At 45.8% G+C, this 23,817-nt stretch overlaps 1 protein-coding gene across 1 annotated transcript in view; it reads right to left on the bottom strand.

Annotated features, from left to right (window-relative positions):
* Positions 1-11,637: 11,637 nt before the first annotated feature.
* Positions 11,638-23,817, bottom strand: part of LOC142243938 (uncharacterized) — an 84,311-nt gene continuing 72,131 nt past the window's right edge. Inside the window, exons 26-28 of the mRNA XM_075316130.1 lie at positions 21,112-22,468; positions 17,663-17,812; positions 11,638-12,616 (exon numbers count right to left, since the gene is read on the bottom strand). Coding sequence (XP_075172245.1) covers positions 12,408-12,616; positions 17,663-17,812; positions 21,112-22,468 — 1,716 coding nt within the window. The 3' untranslated portion in view covers positions 11,638-12,407. The remainder of the gene's footprint in view (positions 12,617-17,662; positions 17,813-21,111; positions 22,469-23,817) is intronic.

The raw sequence follows: 23,817 nt of genomic DNA, 5'->3' as shown, positions 1-23,817 counted from the left end.
ATGTACAGCCGGTATAACCTGGGCATCTCTTGTATATAATTATATATGTACAGCTGGTATAACCTGGGCATCTCCTGTATATAATTATATATATATATACAGCTGGTATAACCTGGGTATCTCCTGCATATAATTATATATGTACAGCTGGTATAACCTGGGTATCTCCTGTATATATTTATATATGTACAGCTGGTATAACCTGGGCATCTCCTGTATATAATTATATATGTACAGCCGGTATAACCTGGGTATCTCCTGTATATATTTATATATGTACAGCTGGTATAACCTGGGCATCTCCTGTATATAATTATATATGTACAGCTGGTATAACCTGGGTATCTCCTGTATATATTTATATATGTACAGCTGGTATAACCTGGGCATCTCCTGTATATAATTATATATGTACAGCCGGTATAACCTGGGTATCTCCTGTATATATTTATATATGTACAGCTGGTATAACCTGGGCATCTCCTGTATATAATTATATATGTACAGCTGATATAACCTGGGTATCTCCTGCATATAATTATATATGTACAGCTGGTATAACCTGGGCATCTCCTGTATATAATTATATATATACAGCTGGTATAACCTGGGCATCTCCTGTATATAATTATATATGTACAGCTGGTATAACCTGGGCATCTCCTGTATATAATTATATATGTACAGCTGGTATAACCTGGGTATCTCCTGTATATAATTATATATGTACAGTGGTATAACCTGGCCATCTTCTGTATATAATTATATATGTACAGCTGGTATAACCTGGGTATCTCCTGTATATAATTATATATGTACAGCCGGTATAACCTAGGCATCTCTACATTATAATATATGGAGGACTATGGAAGCTACCTTATACATGGACTATGGGGATGCATTATAAAACATAAAGGACTATATGCTGCAGTATACTATATGGAGTACTATGAGTAATTCATTATAATAACTGGAGGGCTATGAGGGCCACTTTATACATGGAGGACTATGGGAAATGCATTATAATACATGAGGACTATGTGGTGCAGTATAATATATGAAGGACTATGGGGTGAATTATAATACATGGAGAACTATGGGAAATGCATTATTATACATGGAGGACTATGGGGGTGCATTCTAATATATGAATGGTTATGTGGGATCCTTTATACTATATGGAAGGCTATGTGGGGGCCATTATAGTATTTGGAGAACTATATATGGGGGGTCAATGATACGAGCATGGGATGGGAATGTTTTGTGCTAAAGGAAAAAGGCTCTGTCCCTCAGCACCCAGCTTTCCCATGCTCTGCTATACATCTTCTCTCAGCACCCATCTTTCCCATGCTCCGCTATACATCTTCTCTCAGCACCCAGCTTTCCCATGCTCTGCTGTACATCTTCTCTCAGCACCCAGCTTCCCATGCTCCGCTATACATCTTCTCTCAGCACCCATCTTTTTCCCATGCTCTGCTATACATCTTCTCTCAGCACCCAGCTTTCCCATGCTCTGCTATACATCTCTCTCAGCACCCAGCTTTCCCATGCTCTGCTATACATCTTCTCTGAGCAGCCAGTTTTCCCATGCTCTGCTATACATCTTCTCTCAGCACCCAGCTTTCCCATGCTCCGCTATACATCTTCTCTCAGCATCCAACTTTCCTATGCTCTGCTATACATCTTCTCTCAGCACCCAGCTTTCCCATGCTCTGCTATACATCTTCTCTCAGCACCCAGCTTTCCCATGCTCTGCTATACATCTCTCTCAGCACCCAGCTTTCCCATGCTCTGCTATACATCTTCTCTGAGCAGCCAGTTTTCCCATGCTCTGCTATACATCTTCTCTCAGCATCCAGCTTTCCCATGCTCTGCTATACATCTTCTCTCAGCACCCAACTTTCCCATGCTCTGCTATACATCTTCTCTCAGCACCCAACTTTCCCATGCTCTGCTATACATCTTCTCTCAGCACCCAGCTTTCCCATGCTCTGCTATACATCTACTCTCAGCACCCAGCTTTCCCATGCTCTGCTATACATCTTCTCTCAGCACCCAGCTTTCCCATGCTCTGCTGTACATCTTCTCTCAGCACCCAGCTTTCCCATGCTCTGCTATACATCTTCTCTCAGCACCCAGCTTTCCCATGCTCTGCTATACATCTCTCTCAGCACCCAGCTTTCCCATGCTCTGCTATACATCTTCTCTGAGCAGCCAGTTTTCCCATGCTCTGCTATACATCTTCTCTCAGCATCCAGCTTTCCCATGCTTTGCTATACATCTTCTCTCAGCACCCAACTTTCCCATGCTCTGCTATACATCTTCTCTCAGCACCCAACTTTCCCATGCTCTGCTATACATCTTCTCTCAGCACCCAGCTTTCCCATGCTCTGCTATACATCTACTCTCAGCACCCAGCTTTCCCATGCTCTGCTATACATCTTCTCTCAGCACCCAGCTTTCCCATGCTCTGCTGTACATCTTCTCTCAGCACCCAGCTTTCCCATGCTCTGCTATACATCTTCTCTCAGCACCCAGCTTTCCCATGCTCTGATATGGGAAAGCTGGGTGCTGAGGGAAAGATGTATAGGAGAGCATGGGGAAGCTGGGTGCCGAGGACAAGATGGATATCAGAACATAGGAAAGTTGGGTGCTGATAGAGGGATTTCAGATTATGGGAAACCTGGGTGCTGAGGATAAGAGCGAAGTGTCAGTGTCATTATCCCGTACCCCGAGTGTCAGCGTCATTATCCCATACCCCGAGTGTCAGCGTCATTATCCCGTACCCTGAGTGTCAGTGTCAATCTCCCACACCCCAAGTGACGGTGTACGTGGAGGGGGGGCCCAGGTCCGAACTTTGCACCGGGGCCCATCAGACTCCAGTTACGCGGCTGCCTGGGACATCTTGTCTGCGGATGTATCAGTTCAGATGATACTTTTTGTTCTGTACGCGGAGTTTTTTGTTGCAGACTCTTCATCATTTTTCCCTCCAGAACAATCGCCATTTGTAATAACAGCAGCGCGGTTCTCGTTTTTTCCTGTACACTCGATGTCGAGCTTGATACATGACAGAGGATAAGAGGCGACTTGTCCTCCGCTGCCTATGATAACAAAACCCGGATTTGTAGAATGTAGACTTGCCAGCTGCAGTCAGTCATCTGTAAGCAGCCGAGAGAAAAAAATAGACATTTCCATCCAGAGGCCAAAAGGCATCTTGTTTCTGAAGCATCCTCCAGCATTCTGTAAAAAGAAACATTTATTGGCAGGACGCTTTGTTGAAAGTCTATGGAAAGGCCATCGCCTCCATTATTCCCAGCCCCCGTATGATGACATCCCGGATTATCCCACTTCTTCTCCATGTACGGTCACAGTCCAAGGAGCCAAAGACCAGATAAAAGATCCTCCGTTCACACTGGGGTGATTATGGAGGTTTTAGGAGCTTCTCGTGTTGACTTCTTGAAGTGGAGATGCATAAAACCCGGATGGTGAGAGCTCCTTCATCAAAGGTTTGGCCGGTGGAGAGCGGAGTCTCCTGCCAAAAATCTCCAAAAAATCTTCTTCCAGTGGAAATGTCTTCTGAAAAGATCCACTTTGCCCCTATAAGATGACAGAAGATCACTGCACACCTCTTCCCAGAAGTGATCCACCATCGCCTGATCATCACAGATCTGACGTCTGCAACCCCCAGTAATGACCTGATGAGGCCGAGGACAAGCGCCAAATCTCGGCGTAGCCGCTCGACTCTACTGATGTGGCTCCTAGATGGAGCATTCAATGGCGACTGTTCTATACATTGCCATATAGAAACTTCTCTTTTTGCCCCAACTGTTTGTTCTGGCTCCTAAATAGCACCATCTTCATTACAGTCAAGGCCAAAAGTGTTGGTACCCTTGAAATTGTTCCAGAAAATGAAGTATTTCCCCCAGAAAGTTATTGCAATTACACATGCTTAGTTATAGACGTTTATTTCCATTGTGTGTATTAGAACAACACAAAAAAAGGAAAAAAACAAATTGGAACAAATTTCACACAAAATTCCAAAAATGGGCCGAACAAAATTGCTGCCACTTTCTACTTAATATTTGGTTCCTCGCCCTTTACCTTTTGGAATAAATACCTGCAATCAGTCACCTCCTATACCCGTCCACAGCTTCTTACTCCTCTCACTTGGAATTTCGGATTCTTCTTTATAAAGGTCTCCAGGTCCCTCATATCAGAAGGCGTCTCATCCCCTCTTCTCTCCCCTCCTCTTCTCTCCTCTCTTCTCTCCCCTTCTCTCATCTTCTCTTCTCTCCTCTTCTCTCCCCTTCTCTCCTCTCCTCTTCTCTCCTCTCCTCTTCTCTCCTCTCCTCTTCTCTCCTCCTCTTCTCTCCTCTCCTCTTCTCTCCTCTCCTCTTCTCTCCTCTTCTCTCCCCTTCTCTCCTCTTCTCTTCTCTCCTCTATTCTCTTCTCTCATCTTCTCTTCTCTCCTCTCCTCTTCTCTCCCCTTCTCTCCTCTCCTCTTCTCTCCTCTCCTCTTCTCTCCTCTCCTCTTCTCTCCTCTTCTCTCCCCTTCTCTCCTCTTCTCTTCTCTCCTCTATTCTCTTCTCTCCTCTTCTCTTCTCTTCTCTCTTCTCCCAACAGCAATTTTAACATCTCTTTACAGGTGTCAATGAGATTTAGGTCCGGACTCATTGCTGCCACTTCAGAACTCTCCAGCGCTTTGCTTACATCCATTTCTGGGGGCTTCTTGAAGTGTTTGGGGTCATTGTCCTGCTGGAAGATTGCTGACCTTGGACACACCCAGCTCTCTGACTCTGGACTCTATATTTCCACCCAAAATCCTTTGGTAATCTTCAGATTTCATGATGTCTTGCACAAAGTCAAGACCCCAGTGCCAGAGGCAGCAAAACAACCCAAATCATCTCTGTCCTCCACCATGTATGACTGTAGGTGCTGTGATCTTTTCTTTGTAGGTCTCATTCCGTTTTTAGTAAACAGTAGAATGATGTGCTTTACCAATAAGCTCTATCTTGGGCTCATCTGTCCACAAGACACTTTCCCAGAAGGAGTTTGGTTACTCATGTACATTTTGGCTATTTTATATATCGGTGTCAGCAGAGTCCTCCTGGGTCTTCTCCATAGTGTTTCATTTTATTCAGATGTGGACAGATAGTTTGCACTGTCACTGATGCTCTCTGAGCCTTCAGGACAGCTTGAATTTCTTTGGACCTTGATTGGGGCTTATCATCCATCCGGACTATTCTGCGTTAAAAACTTTCATCAGTTATTCTCTGTCATCCACATCCAGAGAGATTAGCTATAGTGTTATGTTGCACTCCATGGACAAAGGAACATCAAGATCTCTGGAGACGGAATTGTAACCTTGAGATTGTAGATATTTTTCAACATTTTGGTTCTGAAGTTCTCAGACAGTTCTCTTCTCTTTCTGTTCTCCATGTTTAGTGTGGCACACACAGACACAATACAAAGATTGAGTCAACTTCTCCCCTTTTTATCTGGTTTCAGGTGTGATTTTTATATTGCCCACATCTGTTACTTACCACAGGTGAGTATGAACGGGCATCACATGCTTGAAACAAAGTTGTTTACCCACAATTTCGGAAAAGTGGCAACAATTTTCTTTGGTCCAGTTTTGAAGTTTTGTATGAAATTATAGACAATTTGCCTTTTTTTCTTAGTTTTCTCAGGAAATAAACATGTTTAAAACAAAATGTGTAATTGCAAATTTTTTGTGGGAGAAATACTTCCTTTTGTGGAACAATTTCAAGGATGCCAAAACTTTCGCAATGACTGTAAAATCTATATCTTCAAGTGAGGCTGAAGGGATTTTGGTTTTCCACCCTTTTAAGATTATGTCCTTACTACCACCATTGAATTTCTCCATTGACTACAGTGATATTTTGTGGGTTCCTCTAAGTTCTAGTCTCATTGAAAATATTCGGGACCATGACATTTTATTTGGGTTCAATAAATTAATCCATTATGATGTGAAATAAGCATCAGCCTTTTTCCTGGTGTGAACGGAGCCTAAGAAATAGTGAACAGTGTGTGACAATATTTCTATGCCTTGTACCATTTTTCAGTCGTCTGCCCTAAATTAAACTTGATCTGAAGTTCTGAGGAACCAGTCGCTCATCTCAAAGTATCATTGGCGTAGCCGCACCCACAGCTGCCATAGTAGTTGCAGTGAGGACTGTGACCTCAGAGGGCAGCACATAACCAATTAGGAACATGCCGCCATTTTTTTTCCAAATACTGCAGTGAGCAATGCTTACAAATTCTGCTGATGTTGCAAAAAACCATTGGCCAAAGCCATCGACTTTCTGCCCTTAATTTACCTTGAAGAATAAAGGCTGGTTTGCGTCTTATAAGACCCACTAGGAACCAGCTGGGGATTTCAGTGGCCCAACAATCACAGCACAATGATGGCACTGTGTCCCGCTTCCGGCACCTTGTCCCTTCTGGTACAGGAAGGAAGAAACATCCACTCACGCGGTAGGCTTGGTAAGTTACCATTTTTTTGCGATGCTGTCACACGGAGATTTTCACTAACTTCACCTACTGTCAATGGCGGCATCAGGTCCTGTTCAGATTGCAGATTCTGACACTCCACCTGAAAGATTCTCTGGCGTCTGGGAGCAAACCAGGCAGACTCGCTCATTGACCTGCTGTGCTGTGTACTGATTCATAGGCAGGCTAGCAAGAGTTAATCAATGCCAGTCTGCTTGTGAGTCTCCTTTGATCACCTGTTATGAGGAAGCCTATCACATCTGTTCCCCGCCTATATATACTGGCTGGGTCCTTCCTCCTATGGCAGCTATAGCTTGTCTTAGTTGGTCTGGTATGGTATCCCAGACTGTCTGGTGCTTATAGTTCTTGTTGCTGTGTGTGGTTGCGGAGTTTACCCCTGTTGTTTTGTAGCTTCTGTCCTGCTCTTGTTTTTCTTTCTTTATCTCTTATTGTCCTATCCTGTGTATGTGTGCAGTGTGTCAGAGTTTTGGTTTGTGTTTAACATTACACTCTTTCCCTGGTGGGAGAGGGAGGGGGAAATCAGACTAGTTCTGGCCAGGAGCAAGGCCAGGAACCGGACTCAGGTGTCTCCACCATTAGGAGTATCCCTCAGATAAGGATGGAATAGGGGCCCCTAGAGGGAGAGACAGCATAGAGGCCCCAATCCCTTGTTATCCAACAAGTCACGGGTACATGTAGTGAGGGAAGATATGCACAGCACCGAAAAAGCAGTTTGCAGCCCTCGCTCTCCTCCTTCCTCCTACCATGGCCGTCCTCATCCCAGCCTACACTAGTGTTATAAGCTTAGAAATACAAAGGGAAGATTTTTTTTTCTAAAAACTAAAGTTGGAATTTCCTTCTAAAGATGTATTAGTGTTTGGGACCAATCTATGAGCATTCATCTTATATTGGCAAAAAAACCATCCTGACCTGATAACATCACTGTGTGGAAATTAGAATTTCACGTCTCCCTGCTACCTTTCATTCATGAGCTTTGTCAATTAGGGATTTTCATGTTTCTAATTTTGATTGTGGTCAAGTCTCTTATGTCCATCCTCGGATGGTAATTCTGGTTCCATTCATGGTCCAGACTTCTCATTGGGTTTGATAGTGGTTCATCTCCCACCTTTGAAAAGCTCTGACTTGGTGAATCTAGTCTGGCACCACTGGTTCCCAATAAGGACTGTCAACCGACATATATACCATCATTGCTGATAAAATATGGGATGCCTAAAGCCTGTCACAGGAACACCACAAATTGGAAGAGAACCCCCATTTTGGTCCAGGTATTTTGTTCAGACTGAAACATTCCCGAATATACTGCGATTGAGAGAATTTCAGCAAATTCAGGACTGTTGGAAACTAAAGATCATAGAAGGTTGTTTTGTCATCGGTCACACTGTCACATGTGTAGGGACAGTCTCCGGGCCACTTCTCATCTTTTCATCTAGACCATGCACTGTAAACAGGTTCCTTCCTTTCATCACCTGTGGGGTTAATGCTCTTTCTTTTGCAGCAACAGACTGCTAAACTGGCCGTAATTTATCAATTGTCAGTCTGGATTTAAGCCCTCTGCTTCCTGGGTAATATGCTGGTTATTCTATTCATTTAGGATCTAGCCTAGGAGCAGAGAGGACGTGGAGCTTGCTGCTGTGCTGTCTGCTGCGGTTGGTGGAAGTTGTTTCATTTTGTTCTTCCTATCTTCCCTTATTATTCCTTACCCATATTGCCTGTATTGCTCCTGGTGTAGGGTTTTTGGTGTGTACGTGGTTTATTTTCCCCTGTTTGTCATACCTTTTTGGTGGGTTTTTGGGCGATCTCTGTCCCGGTCAGTCACCTGGGTGATGGACAAGGCCTGGAGAGGAGACAGAGCTATGCTGGAGGCTGGGCCCTGACTACCATCTAGTCTACCGTCGGGATAAGGGTCAGCACAGGGTCACCAGATGTAGGTGACGTAATTTATCAATTGTCGGTCTGGATTTATGCCCTCTGCTTCCTGGGTAATATGCTGGTTATTCTATTCATTTAGGATCTAGCCTAGTAGCAGAGAGGACGTGGAGCTTGCTGCTGTGCTGTCTGCTGTGGTTGGTGGAAGTTGTTTCATTTTGTTCTTCCTATCTTCCCTTATTATTCCTTACCCATATTTCCTGTATTGCTCCTGGTGTAGGGTTTTGGTGTGTACGTGGTTTATTTTCCCCCGTTTGTTATACCTTGTTGGTGGGTTTTTGGGGGATCTCCGTCCCGGTCAGTCCCCTGGGTGGTGGACAAGGCCTGGACAGGAGACAGAGCTATGCTGGAGGCTTGACCCTGACTACCATCTAGTCTACCGTTGGGATAAGGGTCAGCACAGGGTCCCCAGATGTAGGGCCAGCCTAGTAGCCCCTGTACCATCCTTACTGTCCCATTACATCATCATGATAGATGACTGGCTACATGTGTGTGTGCCTGACCGGATGGGCGTCTCAATATTTTGGTAGGTGCCGAGTGTTAAGGTGCATGATTATGAAAGTAAGTGGGTTGGGGGATGCCTGAATGCAAAAGTCAGTGTGTGACAAGTGGCTGAATCAGCAAACACCTAGATGAGTATGTGCATTAATAAGTTTAATATATGTTATTAAGAAAATGTGGCATGTCGCTCAGCTTTCAGCAGTCCAACATCACAATTTCCTGGTCTGTAAATGTCCAGAAACCTCCTCGGTTTGTTGCTAAAATCTCTCTCACTTAATACAGTAAATAGAGGTGGAGGAGGGAGATGCAGCTGCAGATTCTCTCTCTCTTTGTGCATGCTGTGGGAGGGGAGTTGGGTGGAGACTGCTGATTGGCTCAGAGCACACAGCACAGCTCTGACATCACAGCAGGAGGTACCCGCCCACACAGCACACATGGAGGGAGAGAGAGAGTATGCAGGCGAGGGAAACCCAAAAAACGCAGGATAGACACGAGACGGCAGACACTGCAGCCTCATCTCTCACCTGGAGCACAAATGTCCTCTACAGAAATGTTACACAGGGACCACAAGTAAATTATTTCTCCTTGCAGTGGAAATTTTGTTTTAACATGGCAAAATACATACATAACGGACGAGCCAAATAAAATATCCTACGGTTTATTGATTCATTACAAAAATAGCAATGTGTCCCCTCTGGTAGCCAGGCCCGAGCATTGGGAAACAATGGCGGACAAGGGGACATGACATTCATAAATGATCCATGACTGTTCCTCTAAAACTATCCCAAAATAATGCCTTTTCCCATAAGAGGGTGACGTCCGAGCTGCAGATGAGGAACGCTTCATCTGGTGTCTGAGGTATACAGGGAGCAGACAGCGTGTGCACGTGTATATTATGTGTATATTATAGGAGGATGCTATAGGTGCCAGCAGCGGGCATCTGTACCTACACAGGAGATGAGCCTGACACAACCCAGGCAGGGGAGCAACACCAGACTCCACAACGTATACTGCCCGGGTCATGCCCTATTGTGCGCTTTTAGGGACTTTTTATCTTTTTTAACATGTCACAGAGCGGTCGGTGGTGCAGATCTCACTGATACCAGCGCATCCTGTAATAGGGGCCTATGGGGTAACTGGTCTGTTTATGAAGTTTCTTCCTCCTAAATCTTCCCAATCACCTGTGAGTGATTATTATTGAGAAGTGGAAGGGACCGCAGCAACTCAGCCACGAAGTGAAGACCCCATAACATTAAAGAGTGAGGGGCCGAGTGCTGACAAGCAAAGAACAGAAAAGTGCCCACCGCTCTGCTGACCCCATAACTGCAGAGTACAGACCTCCTCTGGTAACATCAGCACAAACACTGCGCCCGCTGGAAGCTTCATGGCTGAGCAGCTGTAGCCGTACATCACCAAGCACAATGCTGAGCCGTACATCACCAAGCACAATGCTGAGCCGTACATCACCAAGCACAATGCCGAGCCGTACATCACCAAGCACAATGCCGAGCCATACACCACCAAGCACAATGCCGAGCCGTACATCACCAAGCACAATGCTGAGCCGTACATCACCAAGCACAATGCCGAGCCGTACATCACCAAGCACAATGCTGAGCCATACATCACCAAGCACAATGCCGAGCCGTACATCACCAAGCACAATGCCGAGCCATACATCACCAAGCACAATGCCGAGCCGTACATCACCAAGCACAATGCCGAGCCATACATCACCAAGCACAATGCTGAGCCGTACATCACCAAGCACAATGCCGAGCCGTACATCACCAATCATAATGCTGAGCCATACATCACCAAGCACAATGCTGAGCCGTACATCACCAAGCACAATGCTGAGCCATACATCACCAAGCACAATGCTGAGCCGTACATCACCAAGCACAATGCTGAGCCGTACATCACCAAGCACAATGCTGAGCTGTACATCACCAAGCACAATGCCGATCCGTACATCACCAAGCACAATGCTGAGCCATACATCACCAAGTACAATGCCGAGCCGTACATCACCAAGCACAATGCTGAGCCGTATATCACCAAGCACAATGCCGATCCGTACATCACCAAGCACAATATCTGAGCCGTACATCACCAAGCACAATGCTGAGCCGTACATCACCAAGCACAATGCTGAGCCATACATCACCAAGCACAATGCCGAGCCGTACATCACCAAGCACAATGCTGAGCCGTACATCACCAAGCACAATGCTGAGCCGTACATCACCAAGCACAATGCTGAGCCGTACATCACCAAGCACAATGCCGAGCCATACATCACCAAGCACAATGCCGAGCCGTACATCACCAAGCACAATGCCGAGCCGTACATCACCAAGCACAATGCTGAGCCGTACATCACCAAGCACAATGCCGAGCCGTACATCACCAAGCACAATGCCGAGCCGTACATCACCAAGCACAATGCCGAGCCATACATCACCAAGCACAATGCCGAGCCGTACATCACCAAGCACAATGCCGAGCCGTACATCACCAAGCACAATGCAGAGCCATACATCACCAAGCACAACGCTGAGCCATACATCACCAAGCACAATGCTGAGCCACACATTACCAAGCACAATGCCAAGCCGTACATCACCAAGCACAATGCCGAGCCATACATCACCAAGCACAATGGTGAGCCGTATATCACCAAGCACAATGCCGAGTGTTGGATGGAGTGATGTAAAGCCGCCACCACTGGACCATGGAAGAGAAGTGTTCTGGGCAGTGACGGATTACACGGCTCTATCTCCGTCTGATGGAGGAGTCTGGGTTTGGTGAATGGGAACGTTTTTCCCTGACTGCATTGTGCCGCTGTACAGATGGTGGAGGAGGGAATATACAATGGGCTTATTCTCGGCCTCGACCACTTCGTTCAAGTGAGGGAAAATTTTACTCTTCAGCACAAGACATTGTGGACAATTGTAGCTTCCAGATTTGTGGGAACAGTTTGGGGGACACTTCTCTGTTCCCCATGACTTTGCCCAGTGCACAAGCTCCATCCAGACATGGAGGGGGGAGAAGATGACGCTGTACAGAGAATGGGGATTGTGATCCCGGCCTCCCCCCAACACCAGGGTCATAGCACAAATGCTCTTGAGGACGAAGGAGCAAAAATTCCCACAGACTCCTCCAAAATTGTGTAGAAATCTTTCCCGGAAAAATGGGAGCCGTTATATCTGGAGAGGGGCGATACCATGGTAATGTCTATGGAAGTAGAATGGGAGGTCAGAAAAACCCCTAGAGGAGGATGTGGAGGGGGCACATACAAGTACTATATATGGAGGAAAGTGTGTTGCTGGCAGATGTCTGCGGAGTTTACTGATGACTGACCACCGATTTATGGATGTAGGTTGTCAGGATATTCATCCCATGTGCAAGAATCTTGGAACGTGATGGAAGAACCTGATATATTAACTACACGGTACAATGTGTCCGTTCTGCTGCTCCGTCAGTGACTTCTTGTTGGTCTCCATGATGTGAGAGATGATGGGCCTCTCTGAATTCGTCACTCCATCCGTCTGACCCTTCAGAGTCATAAATCGTGCCACCACAGCGTGCCAGTCTATAATCTCATCCACATGTACGGGGCCTGGGAATGGATGGCTTCTGTGTATCCCACCTGCAGGAAGAGAAAGGATAAGATACACGTGTCTTAAAATCATGAGATGCCGGGTGAAGTTTTTAATGTGGCATAGCCTGAAAACCCTGCTTGTTCCAGGGTAGTAGCAATAAAAGGTGACTGACCACAATCAAAAAACCCATGGCTGCTTATTTCCCAAAAATGGCTCCACAATTGTCCATTGATTGCACAATTGTCCATTGATTGCACAATTGCACTTTTGTCCATTAGTTGCACAATTGCACTTTTGTCCATTGGTTGCACAATTGCATTTTTGTCAATTAGTTGCACAATTGCACACTTGTCCATTGATTGCACAATTGTATAATAATGCATTGGTTGCACAATTGTACACTTGTCCCTTTGTTGCACAATTGTCCGTTGGTTACACAATTTCACACTTGTCCGTTTGTTGCACAATTGTACAACTGTCCATTAGTTGCACAATTGCACACTTGTCCATTGGTTTCACAATTGCCATTTGTTGCACAATTGTACAATAGTCCATTGGTTGCACAGTTGCACACTTGTCCATTGGTTGCACAATTGCACACTTGCACAATTGTCCATTTGTTGCACAATTGTACAATAGTCCATTAATTACACAATTGCATACTTGTCCATTGGTTGCACAATTGCACATTTGTCCATTGGTTGCACAATTGCACATTTGTCCATTGGTTGCACAATTGCACACTTGTTCATTGGTTGCACAATTGCACATTTGTCCATTGGTTGCACAATTGCACACTTGTTCATTGGTTGCACAATTGCACATTTGTCCATTGGTTGCACAATTGCACACTTGTTCATTGGTTGCACAATTGCACATTTGTCCATTGGTTGCATGAATTTAAACCCAACATTATCTTAGAACTAAGTTGCACTACCAGACATAACCAACCTGTTGACAAGTTTGGCACTGTTGTCAATGGGAAGTCCAACAGAGTAGGAACAGATTTCTCTTGGTACAACACCAACTCTATTACAAACCAAGACCATCGCCCCCCTGAATAAAAAATCTCTCTCAATTGGTGGACAGCAGAAATGGTGTGATATAGATTAGCAGGACCCAATTTATTGGCCATATTAGTATCTGTATCCACTGGACACGCGCTTTGAGAACCTCCTCTTACTTACTGTCATGCTTTTGTCACGGAGTAAGTAATGACAGGAAAGGAGCCCCTAGGTTGGCCCTCAGACATGAGACTCTGTGCTGTCCCTTACCTCAGAGGTAGGCTTGATGGTAGCCAGGTCTGAGCTCCCATCGTGACCCTAACTCCTGTCCAAGCCCAGATCTCACTTCTCCTCTCCCCCACCCTTGCTGTGGGCCAGAAAACACAATAACAAAACCCCACAAAAAGACACAGACAAGGGAGAACGGAAACTCGTACACACAGAAGAGCCAATATGTGTACCGGGGAGCAAAGGAAAAGTGAAGAAAGTAATGTACAACAGGGGAATGCTCACACCACTCAAAAGCGCAACACAGATCACCAGAAACAGGATCACCACCAAGACCAGGTTCGCTGGGGCGATGCTGAAGCTATCATCAGCGCATACTGGAAGAAAGCCATGCTTTAAATAGGAAGGAGGCAGTTGCCCGTGGCAAATTGCACCTGAGATACTAGTTACTGCCCACCAGTCTGCAGGAATTGACCCCTGCAGGGCTGAAGACCAGTGAACCTGAATCAGCTGACGACCAGTTCTGGCTGAACAATTCAGAAGCCTCAAGCTCAAGTCAGACGTCGCCATGCCACCAAGTGCACGCAGAGCCGAACATCGCATGACATCTTTTGATTAATTGGCCCTGGGGTACATCATCATTGCGGCATGATACACACGTGATGATGTGCCAATCCGGCTACTCAAAACAAGAGCCGAGGATGTCGGGAGGTTGGAGGCAGCTTTAAGGGCTCCCATCCAGGGGCCATAGATTTCTGACATTTTCTCCGGATCTGGTTGTACAAATTGATTTGTACCAACTCTGGTAACAACAAGGAAGATTAGAAATGAAAAAATGTCAATAACTCATCAGATTGATCATCGTTTTCATATTTATTAATATATCATCACTACTGCCTTGCACATGATCATTGTGGCCCCATGTCATCAGAACAGAGGACAGACGCGTAAGGGAATTACCTAATTTGGTGTCCCCAATTTAGGATTCCCTTATTATTTATTATCAAGTGCAGAGAAGAGGCTGAAAAGATTTCTAAATATGAGTGTAATACTCTAATTCCCCTGCGGGGGCGCTGCAGGGAGGCTCCATCACAGATTTCAGCAGATCGCTCTGGTCCAAGCAGACAGTCTATGATCAGCTCATTGTCTGGGGACTTTATTAATAAATAAAACGGACCATAGTGGACTGCCCCTTTAACTTTGGTAAATTAGTCACAGGAAATTCACTGACGAGCAATTCTGCAATGTGTCATCACTTATTATAATCAGATGACATGTATCTGTTGCTGGTTGCGTAGACGCTGACGCCGGGCGTGCTGCTGTCTCAGCGAGTCTCGTAATTTACGGCTTTCCAGAAAACTCAGAGGGAATTCCTCTCCCCTTGTGTCGTTCGTGAGTTTTCCATATTTGTCCAGGCGGCCGCTTATATAATCCTTGTAATAGGCAGTGAAGGTTAGAGCAACCTGACTCGGCACCGGAGCGATTTATTGGCATATTTGGCGCAGTGATTGCAATATATAATATCCAGGCTCTGAGCTTCGGTTATTAAACATGTGGCCCTATATGTAGATCCGTCATGGGACTCCGAAACCAAGCAGCTCAGGAAGGTACTGAGAAGGTTTTCTATATATCCAACCAGTGTCCTCCGCGATACAAAGGTTTGGGTAGAAAGCGGTACTTGATCGAGCATCGCGGGAGCTCGGGCGCCATGCTCAAGTCTCCATCCTGCATGTTTCGCGGCTGTAAGACAGCCAATCAACATGTGGGGATTGCCTGCCAGACACGGTAAGGCCGTAGCCTTTTAGGCTCCTGGCATTACTGTGATTAGCCGGCCACATCTCGGCATCAGGTCTTATATGAGACCGGGGGTGTGATGCTCTCGGCACACTGTCCTCTGGAATCATTTCAATGAGACTTGATGTAGGAAACAGAGCTTAGATTAGAGCAGGGATTGTACACTTTCACCCTTTAGTGCCTTTCATGTAGCACTAAAGGGTGTTTTTAGCCTTTTTTTTAACCTAATAAATAATTAAAAAGCCCGGCATGAAGTCCTCCCTGTTTTTGATCACCAAAGATAAAGCAGACAGCTGGGGGCTAGTATTATCAGGCTGGGAAGATACATGGATATTTGGCCCTTCCCAGCCTGAAAATTGAATCCCGCAGATGCCCTATTATCAGGCTGCGAAGATACATGGATATTTGGCCCTTCCCAGCCTGAAAATTGCAGCCCGCAACCGCCCCAGAAATGGAGCATTACATGAGATTTTCAAATTCTGGCACTTTTAAAGCCAGTTCTTCCCGGTTGCCCTAGTGCAGTGGTAATCAGGGTATTCAGCTGTGAATTGTCAGATGGCATCATGCCCAGAGGTTAGTAATGGAGACGTGTCTATTAGACACACCCATTACTAACCCAATAATCCCCCAAAACAACCACACACACAGGAAAAAATAGTTTATTTGAATAAAGACTCCCCCACACTATCCTTCGTTCACCGATTTATCAAAAATGATACTACGATGCTCCGTCGTAAGTCCTTGTTCCCTGAATGCAGCTCTGGCGACTGTGAACAGCAGTAAAGTGCAGCTATTCACATGTGCTGGGTAGTGAGACAACTCTCATAAGAGCCGCTAGCTCAACGTTGCGCTCAGTGAGACACAGTGATGCTGATGAGCATTGTAGTCACTACCCGGCGCCTGTGAATAGCTGAACTATACTGCTACTCACAGTCGCTGGAGCTGCATTCGAGCTTCGTGGGAACATTTTTTATAATAAATTGGTAAATGAGGGAAAGTGTGGGGAGTCTAAATTCAAATACACACAGGAAATAATAGTTGTTGTTTTTTTGATTACTGGGTTAGTAATGGGGGTGTCTAATAGACACCTCTCCATTACTAACCCGTGGGCTTGATGTCAGCTGTCAATTCATAGTGGACATCAACTCCAAAACCATTACCCCGATTGCCGCCGCACAAGGGCAATTGGTAAAGCGCCAGGGTTGGAGCATCTAATGGATGTGCCACTTCTGGGGCAGCTGTGGCTGCTATTTTTAGGCTGGGAAGGGCCAAATAACTGTGGATATTCTCAGCCTGGTAATACGAGCCCCCAGCTGTCTGCAATAGGGAGGACCCCACACAATTTCTTAAATGTATGTATTTAGTTCCGAGAAGCAACCTGGAAGTCAGAGATATGTCCAGTCATGTCCCCATGCTGATACCATCCCTTTCAGTGATTTTCCTGCCCCCCCCAGCCCTCTTGTTAGTTTTCTGAAAAAATGGTCAAGTTTCCCATTGCCTTCCATTATACCCATTACTCAATTGGAGCCTGTCTGAGTGTCCGACCTGCTCGATTCGTTTACTGAGCACTCGTTCTCTCTCATCACTAGTGACCACCTTAAAGGGGGATTCCATTTATATGCAACTAAAACGACTTGTCAGGTGTTTTCTGCCCCCCGTCTATCACCACTACCATAACGTTCTGCCTCAATACTTTCCATATCTATATTTCGAAGCCCAGGGGGAGCCCAAATTTTACTAAAATATGCTAAATTACCATTTTGAAGTCAAGTAGGTGGAGATGTGCCGAGAAGTCAAGCTTGCCATTCCCTAAGTTCTTCCAATCTTACCCTGAAGACAGGGCACATCATCTTCATCCTTTCATACAGGGTCTACCAGCCCTGACTCCACACTCCACATTTGGTGGAATTGACCATCTTCCACCGCGGATTCTCAGGGACACAAGATCAATAAGATGGAGCTATATGGAGAACTTGCTCCCATTCATGGTGGATGTGTCCCAATCTCAGGTCATCAGGTAGTAAATCTTCAGTGACTGCGTTGTACTAAGAATCGCAGAGAACTTACCTTCCGGTGATACCTGCATGGTCCTCTTGGCAGTGGTTCGTATCCACCCAAATGATGAGTGGGCAAGAAGGTCAATGGAGCGCGTGTCGGAGAAGCCGTCAATATCCTCTTCGTTCATTAGAGTCCTGGCGTTAGAAGAACACATCTTCCCTATAATAAGATCAGGAAAAAAAAAATACAAATTCTAAAATTGAGGTGACACTAAAGGAGATGTACGCCGAATAGGCGTTATAAGTCATTGTAGAGGATGGAGAGGAGGTGAGCTGTGATATCACCTATTGTGAAAGGTGGATCATGTGTTATGAGCTATATATAGAGGTGTTATCAGTCATTGTACAGGAGAAGGAGGTGAGCTGTGATATCACCTATTGTGAATAGTGGATCGTGTTATCTACTGCCTATAGAGGTGTTATCAGTCATTGTACAGGAGAAGGAGGTGAGCTGTGACATCACCTATTGTGAATGGTGGATCCTGTGTTATCTGTGTTATCTACTGTATATAGAGGTGTTATCAATCATTGTAGAGGAGGAGGTGAGCTGTGATATCACCTATTGTGACTAGTGGATTCTGTGTTATCTACTGTATATAGAGGCGTTATCGGTCATTGTACTAGGGGGGAGAGGAGGTGAGCTGTGATATCACCTATTGTGAAGGGTGGCTAATGTGTCAGCTGTATATAGAGGTGTTAGCAGTCATTGTATAGGAGGGAGAGGAGGTGAGCTGTCACATCACCTATTGTGAATGGTTGATCTTGTGTATAGATGGTTATCAGTGATTGTACAGAAGGAGGAGGTGAGCTGTCATATCACATTGTGAATGGTGGATCTTGTGTTGTTTACTGTCTATAGAGGGTTATCAGTGATTGTACAAAAGGAGAAGGTGAGCTGTGACATCCCCTATTGTGAATGGTGGATCCGGTGTTATATACTATACAGTGCATAGAGGTGTTATCAGTCATTGTATAGGAGGCGGAGGTGAGTTGCAACATCACCTATTGCTATTGATGAATGCTGTGCTATCTGTTGTGATATCAGTGATTGTACAGGAGGAGGAGGAGGTTAGCTGTGACATAACCTATTGTGAATTGTGGGTCCTGATATGTATAGAGGTGTCACCTGTTATTGTAAACATGTGTTTATGCTGAGGTTTTTTCCAGAGTTTTTAGAACAAGAGCGCTCCAAAAATCTTCTCAAATATTCAAAACTACTCAAAAACATTGAGTTTCTACTCCAAAAAAATCAGCAAACCAGTGTGAACACATATTCAGGGTATTTGCACGCACAGTTTTGCAGAGGAGATCCTCTTGAAAATCCTCAAAAAGTGTTTTAAAAGCTCTTGGGATAAAGCGCTTTCATTCCATTTCCATGGGAATTCCACTTTGTTGTTCATAAAAAGTATTTTTCTATTTTTTTTTAATTGAAGAAATTGGGTAAAAAAAAAAGTGAGTGTTACATTGAATTTGAAACCTGAAGGAAACGGCTTCAAACTGGGCATTGTCCAATTAAAAGGCTGACTCAAGATTTCAGGAAAACAAATCTACTGAAACCTCTTCAGAACTCAAAAAACGCCTCCAAAAAGTCCCCAAAAAGAAAGTTTACTCCTCACAAAACTTAGTACGTTCAAAATCTCAAAACCTAATCCTGCCTCTGCTGATAAGGAGTCTTCAGAAAACTCTTCCTGAAAGAGCAAAATAAAAAAAGCCCCAGTGGTCAGTGTGGGAATTACAAGATTACTAATTTTCATTTCTAATAAAGCATGTGATATGAAAAAAAAAATTGAATTTTTTGCAGCATTTTTTTTACTTTGTCATAAAATATATAAAGCTGAGTGTGTGTGTGTGTGTGTGTGTGTATGTGTGTTTATGTATGTATGTATGTATGTATGTATGTATGTGTGTGTGTGTGTGTATGTGTATGTATGTATGTGTGTGTGTATGTATGTGTGTGTGTGTGTGTGTGTGTGTGTGTGTGTGTGTGTGTGTGTGTGTGTGTGTATGTATGTATGTGTCCGCTAAAGGAATCCGCACCGTCGCATTTACAATCATGAAATTTTGCACAGACACTGCATGTGACTCAGGGAACATCATAGACTATGTTTTGACGGGAAAATTGAATCCCGTGCTTTACAGTTACTCTCCAAAAAACTTGCCTCCATTAAAGTCAATGGAGCTGCAAGCTATAGGTTATTAATAGTAACTGTGGTTGCTTGCTATAAGAACAAAATAAATTGTTAGTATAAGAAGCTTCTGTGTGAGGTAATAAGATGTCGGTGGGGAGACGGATAGACAGAGACAGACAGAGACTAAAGGCCCCGTCACACACAGAAATAAATCTTTGGCAGATCTGTGGTTGCAGTGAAATCATGGACATATTCTATTATCTATTATCATATCCATTTGTACACAGCCACAAACCTGGCACTGATTGTCCACAATTTCACTGCAACCACAGATCTGCCGCAGATTTATCTCTGTGTGTGACAGGGCCTATAGACAGAGTAAGAGGCAGACAGGGACAGAGACAGACAGAGAAAGAGAGAGACAGATCGGGAGAGAGACAGACAGGGAAAGAGACAGACAGACAGAGAGACAGACAGAGAGACAGACAGGGAAAGAGACAGACAGACAGAGAGACAGACAGGGAAAGAGACAGACAGACAGGGAAAGAGACAGGGAAAGAGACAGAAAGGGAAAGAGACAGACGGGGAAAGAGACAGAGACAGACGGGGAAAGAGACAGATGGGGAAAGAGACAGACGGGGAAAGAGACAGACGGGGAAAGAGACAGACGGGGAAAGAGACAGACGGGGAAAGAGACAGACGGGGAAAGAGACAGACGGGGAAAGAGACAGACGGGAAAGAGACAGATGGGGAAAGAGACAGACGGGGAAAGAGACAGACAGACACAGAGATAGAAAGAGACAGACAGACACAGAGAGAGACAGAGATAGAGAGAGACAGAGAGAGACTGATACAGAGACAGACAGAGAGATAGACACAGAGAGTAAGACAGAAATGGATAGAGAGAGACACACATGGATAAAGACAGACACACTAACAGACAGAGACAGACAGGAAAAGAGACAGACACGGAAAGAGACAGACAGAGACAGACACGCAGACAGACAGAGACAGACACACAGACAGACACATGAGACAGACAAACAGAGACACAGACACAGAGACAGACACACAGAGACAGACAGACAGAGACAGACAGACAGAGACAGACAGACAGAGACAGACAGAGACACAGAGACAGACACACAGAGACAGACAGACAGAGACAGACAGACAGAGACAAACAGACAGAGACTGGGAGAGAGACAGAGAGATAGCTACTATCCGGGCAACGCCGGGTACTACAGCAGGTTACTTTATATGGGTGAAACGCTGCAAACCTTCAAGCGAAATTTAATACCCAATGTCTTTTGCTAATTATTGATCTTACCTTTATATTTCATTAGCAATTTGATGTAGTAAAATAAGTTGGTGAAAAGGTTGAAAGGAGAAGGTGTCCCGGGCTTCCTGGTCATATCTCTTATTAAAGTGGCCCTTCCGAATTTCCATTCTGTGTCCGATTGCGCTTCTATGCGTTGGTAGGTGTTACTCATCATGGCGATCAACAGATTGATGAGGACAATTAAAGTAACAACCAAGTAGACTCCAAACACAAAGCGGATGATGACGAAGGTGAACTGCGGAGTCCTGCTTAATGATGGAAGACAATCAGGTTCCACCAAGCCAAAGAGTGAGAAGAACAAGAGGACAGTGATGTCTATGGGATCCTGGATATTGGTCTCGTTATTGTTGGCTCCCGTTCCGTTGACTCTGGTGTCTGGATACACCGGCTGATAGACCGCAGAGAGTTGCATTGTGAAGGCCACGTGAAACAAGGCCAGAATTACTGCAAATCTAGTGAGGTCCTTGATCAAATCTCTTATGATGATCGCCCATGGTCCAAAGAGGTGGTGGAAGGTGAGGAACTCCAAAAACTGGACGAATGAGAGAGTCATGGCAATGCCAAGGAAGATGTTCCTGGCAAATAGGCAGTGTAAGCGATCGAAGTCTGTAAACAAGAATGCAAGTAGATGGCAAAAAAAGGCGACGGCAGAAAATCCCAAGACAAAGACACGTATCCAGGCAAGACCTGCCCTCTCCCCTTGGTGGGTGAGCTCGGAAACCAACATTCCCGTCAACCACGCGAGCAATAACCACTCATTCCAAGATGGGATCATGCGTCCTTCATAAATTGGATTCAAAGGAGGGTAGACGATGGTGATGATGAAGAGTACCAGCAAAAATATGTGCGATGCCAAGTAACTCATAAACTTCATGATGGGGATTTTGTTAAATCTATGCTTGAGAGGTAGAGAGAAGACGAACCAAACCGGAGGACAAGCTAAAAATGTAAAGAAGAGAAGGACCAGCTTCCAGGCGGTCCAGTCCAGATTTCCATACCAGACCTCAGTCAGGTATTTCTGGACTGCAGGGTGGGCAACCACATTTTTCTGCTCACACTCAATCAAACAGTCCAATACGGTGGTGCCACGGTGGTCTATAGCCCGGAGGATGTATCCCGCATTTTTACTTCCAGATGCCAATGTCAAGAGTTCAGTGGCCATGGATTCGGTGTACTTGGCAGCGTTCATTAGGTCGATTGCCCTCTCTTTCTCTTTTAGGGCAGTGATGGTAAATGCTCTGGAAAGTTTCACGGCAGTGTCCAGGGGAGCGTCCGAGTTCAGGACGTACTCTTCTATAATCCTGTTGCTGTTCAGCTTCCCACAGACCATTAGGTCAAAAACAAACTGTAAAACAAATCAAAAAGTTAAAATTCTTGACCACTAATGTAAACCATAGGACAATAGACAAGGATCCTTGGCTATCGATGGCTCTTCTCGGACCTTAGACGTTTTTGAAGATATGACCAGTGTAACGGGGATGGTGCTGCGGCCAGCAGAAGTGGACCACTGGACCACAAGGAGACAACAGGCCTACCCTAATGTGGGGTAGAGGACCAGGACTGTGGCAGCTGACCCTCAGGACAGGGGCGGACACAGGGGCAGACAGGACAGAGTCTCAAGCGCAGACAGGGACCACCAGGGTGGATAAAGGCAGACAGCCAGGCAGGACGGACAGGCAGAGTCTCTATCAAGGCAGATGGCATAGCAGGACGGGCACGCAGAGTCTCTAGCAAGGCAGATGGCATAGCAGGACGGGCACGCAGAGTCTTTTGTACCAACAGGGCAGGATGGACTGGTAGCAGGTATAGGCAGGCACAGGACTGGTACCAGGTGCCAACAGGTAGGACGGACTGGGACCAGGCACAGGCAGGAATAGGACTGGAACAGGTGCCAATAGGCAGGACAGGCTGGTAGCCAGGTACAGCCAGGACAGGACTGGAACAGGTACCAATAGGCAGGACAGGCTGGTAGCCAGGTACGGCCAGGACAGGACTAGAAGAGGTGCCAATAGGCAGGATAGGCTGGTAGCCAGGTACGGCCTGGACAGGATTGGAACCAGGTGCCAATGGGCAGGACAGGCTGAGACCAGGTACAGGCAGGAAAAGGAATGGAACCAGGTGCCAATAGGCAGGACAGGCTGGTATCCAGGTACAGGCAGGAATAGAACTGGAACAGGTGCCAATAGGCAGGACGGGCTGGTAGCCAGGTACGGCCTGGACAGGACTGGAACCAGGTGGCAATGAGCAGGACATGCTGCAACCACGTACAGGCAGGAAAAGGACTGGAACCAGGTGCCAATAGACAGGACAGGCTGGTAGCCAGGTACGGCCAGGACAGAACTGGACAGGAAAAGCAAGACAGGATGGAACCAGATGACACAGGCTGGGACCAGGTACAGACAGGAACAAGACTGGACAGGACAGGACGAGACGGGACGGGTGACCTGACAACTGACTACACAGAACACACTAACTAAACTTAAGTTGTCAAACAGGCACCTCCCCTAGTGGGAGCAAGCCTTCAATACCCGGTGCCTCTCAGCGATAGGTGTCCTAGCCTTTTAGAGAGGTGCAGCGGTGCGCGTACTCCCTAGGAGCTCTCCCGGAGGCCCTGTGACGCGCGCTCTGACTCCGGGAGGAGGAAGAAGGAGGCACCCACAGGAGGAGTGCAGGGATGCGGGGCAGCATGGAAGG

The sequence above is a fragment of the Anomaloglossus baeobatrachus genome, chromosome 6, assembly GCF_048569485.1.
Source record: "Anomaloglossus baeobatrachus isolate aAnoBae1 chromosome 6, aAnoBae1.hap1, whole genome shotgun sequence".
NCBI classification, from domain to species: domain Eukaryota; kingdom Metazoa; phylum Chordata; class Amphibia; order Anura; family Aromobatidae; genus Anomaloglossus; species Anomaloglossus baeobatrachus.
Note: the sequence above shows the minus strand (reverse complement) of the source record. Positions and strands in the feature narration are given on the sequence as shown.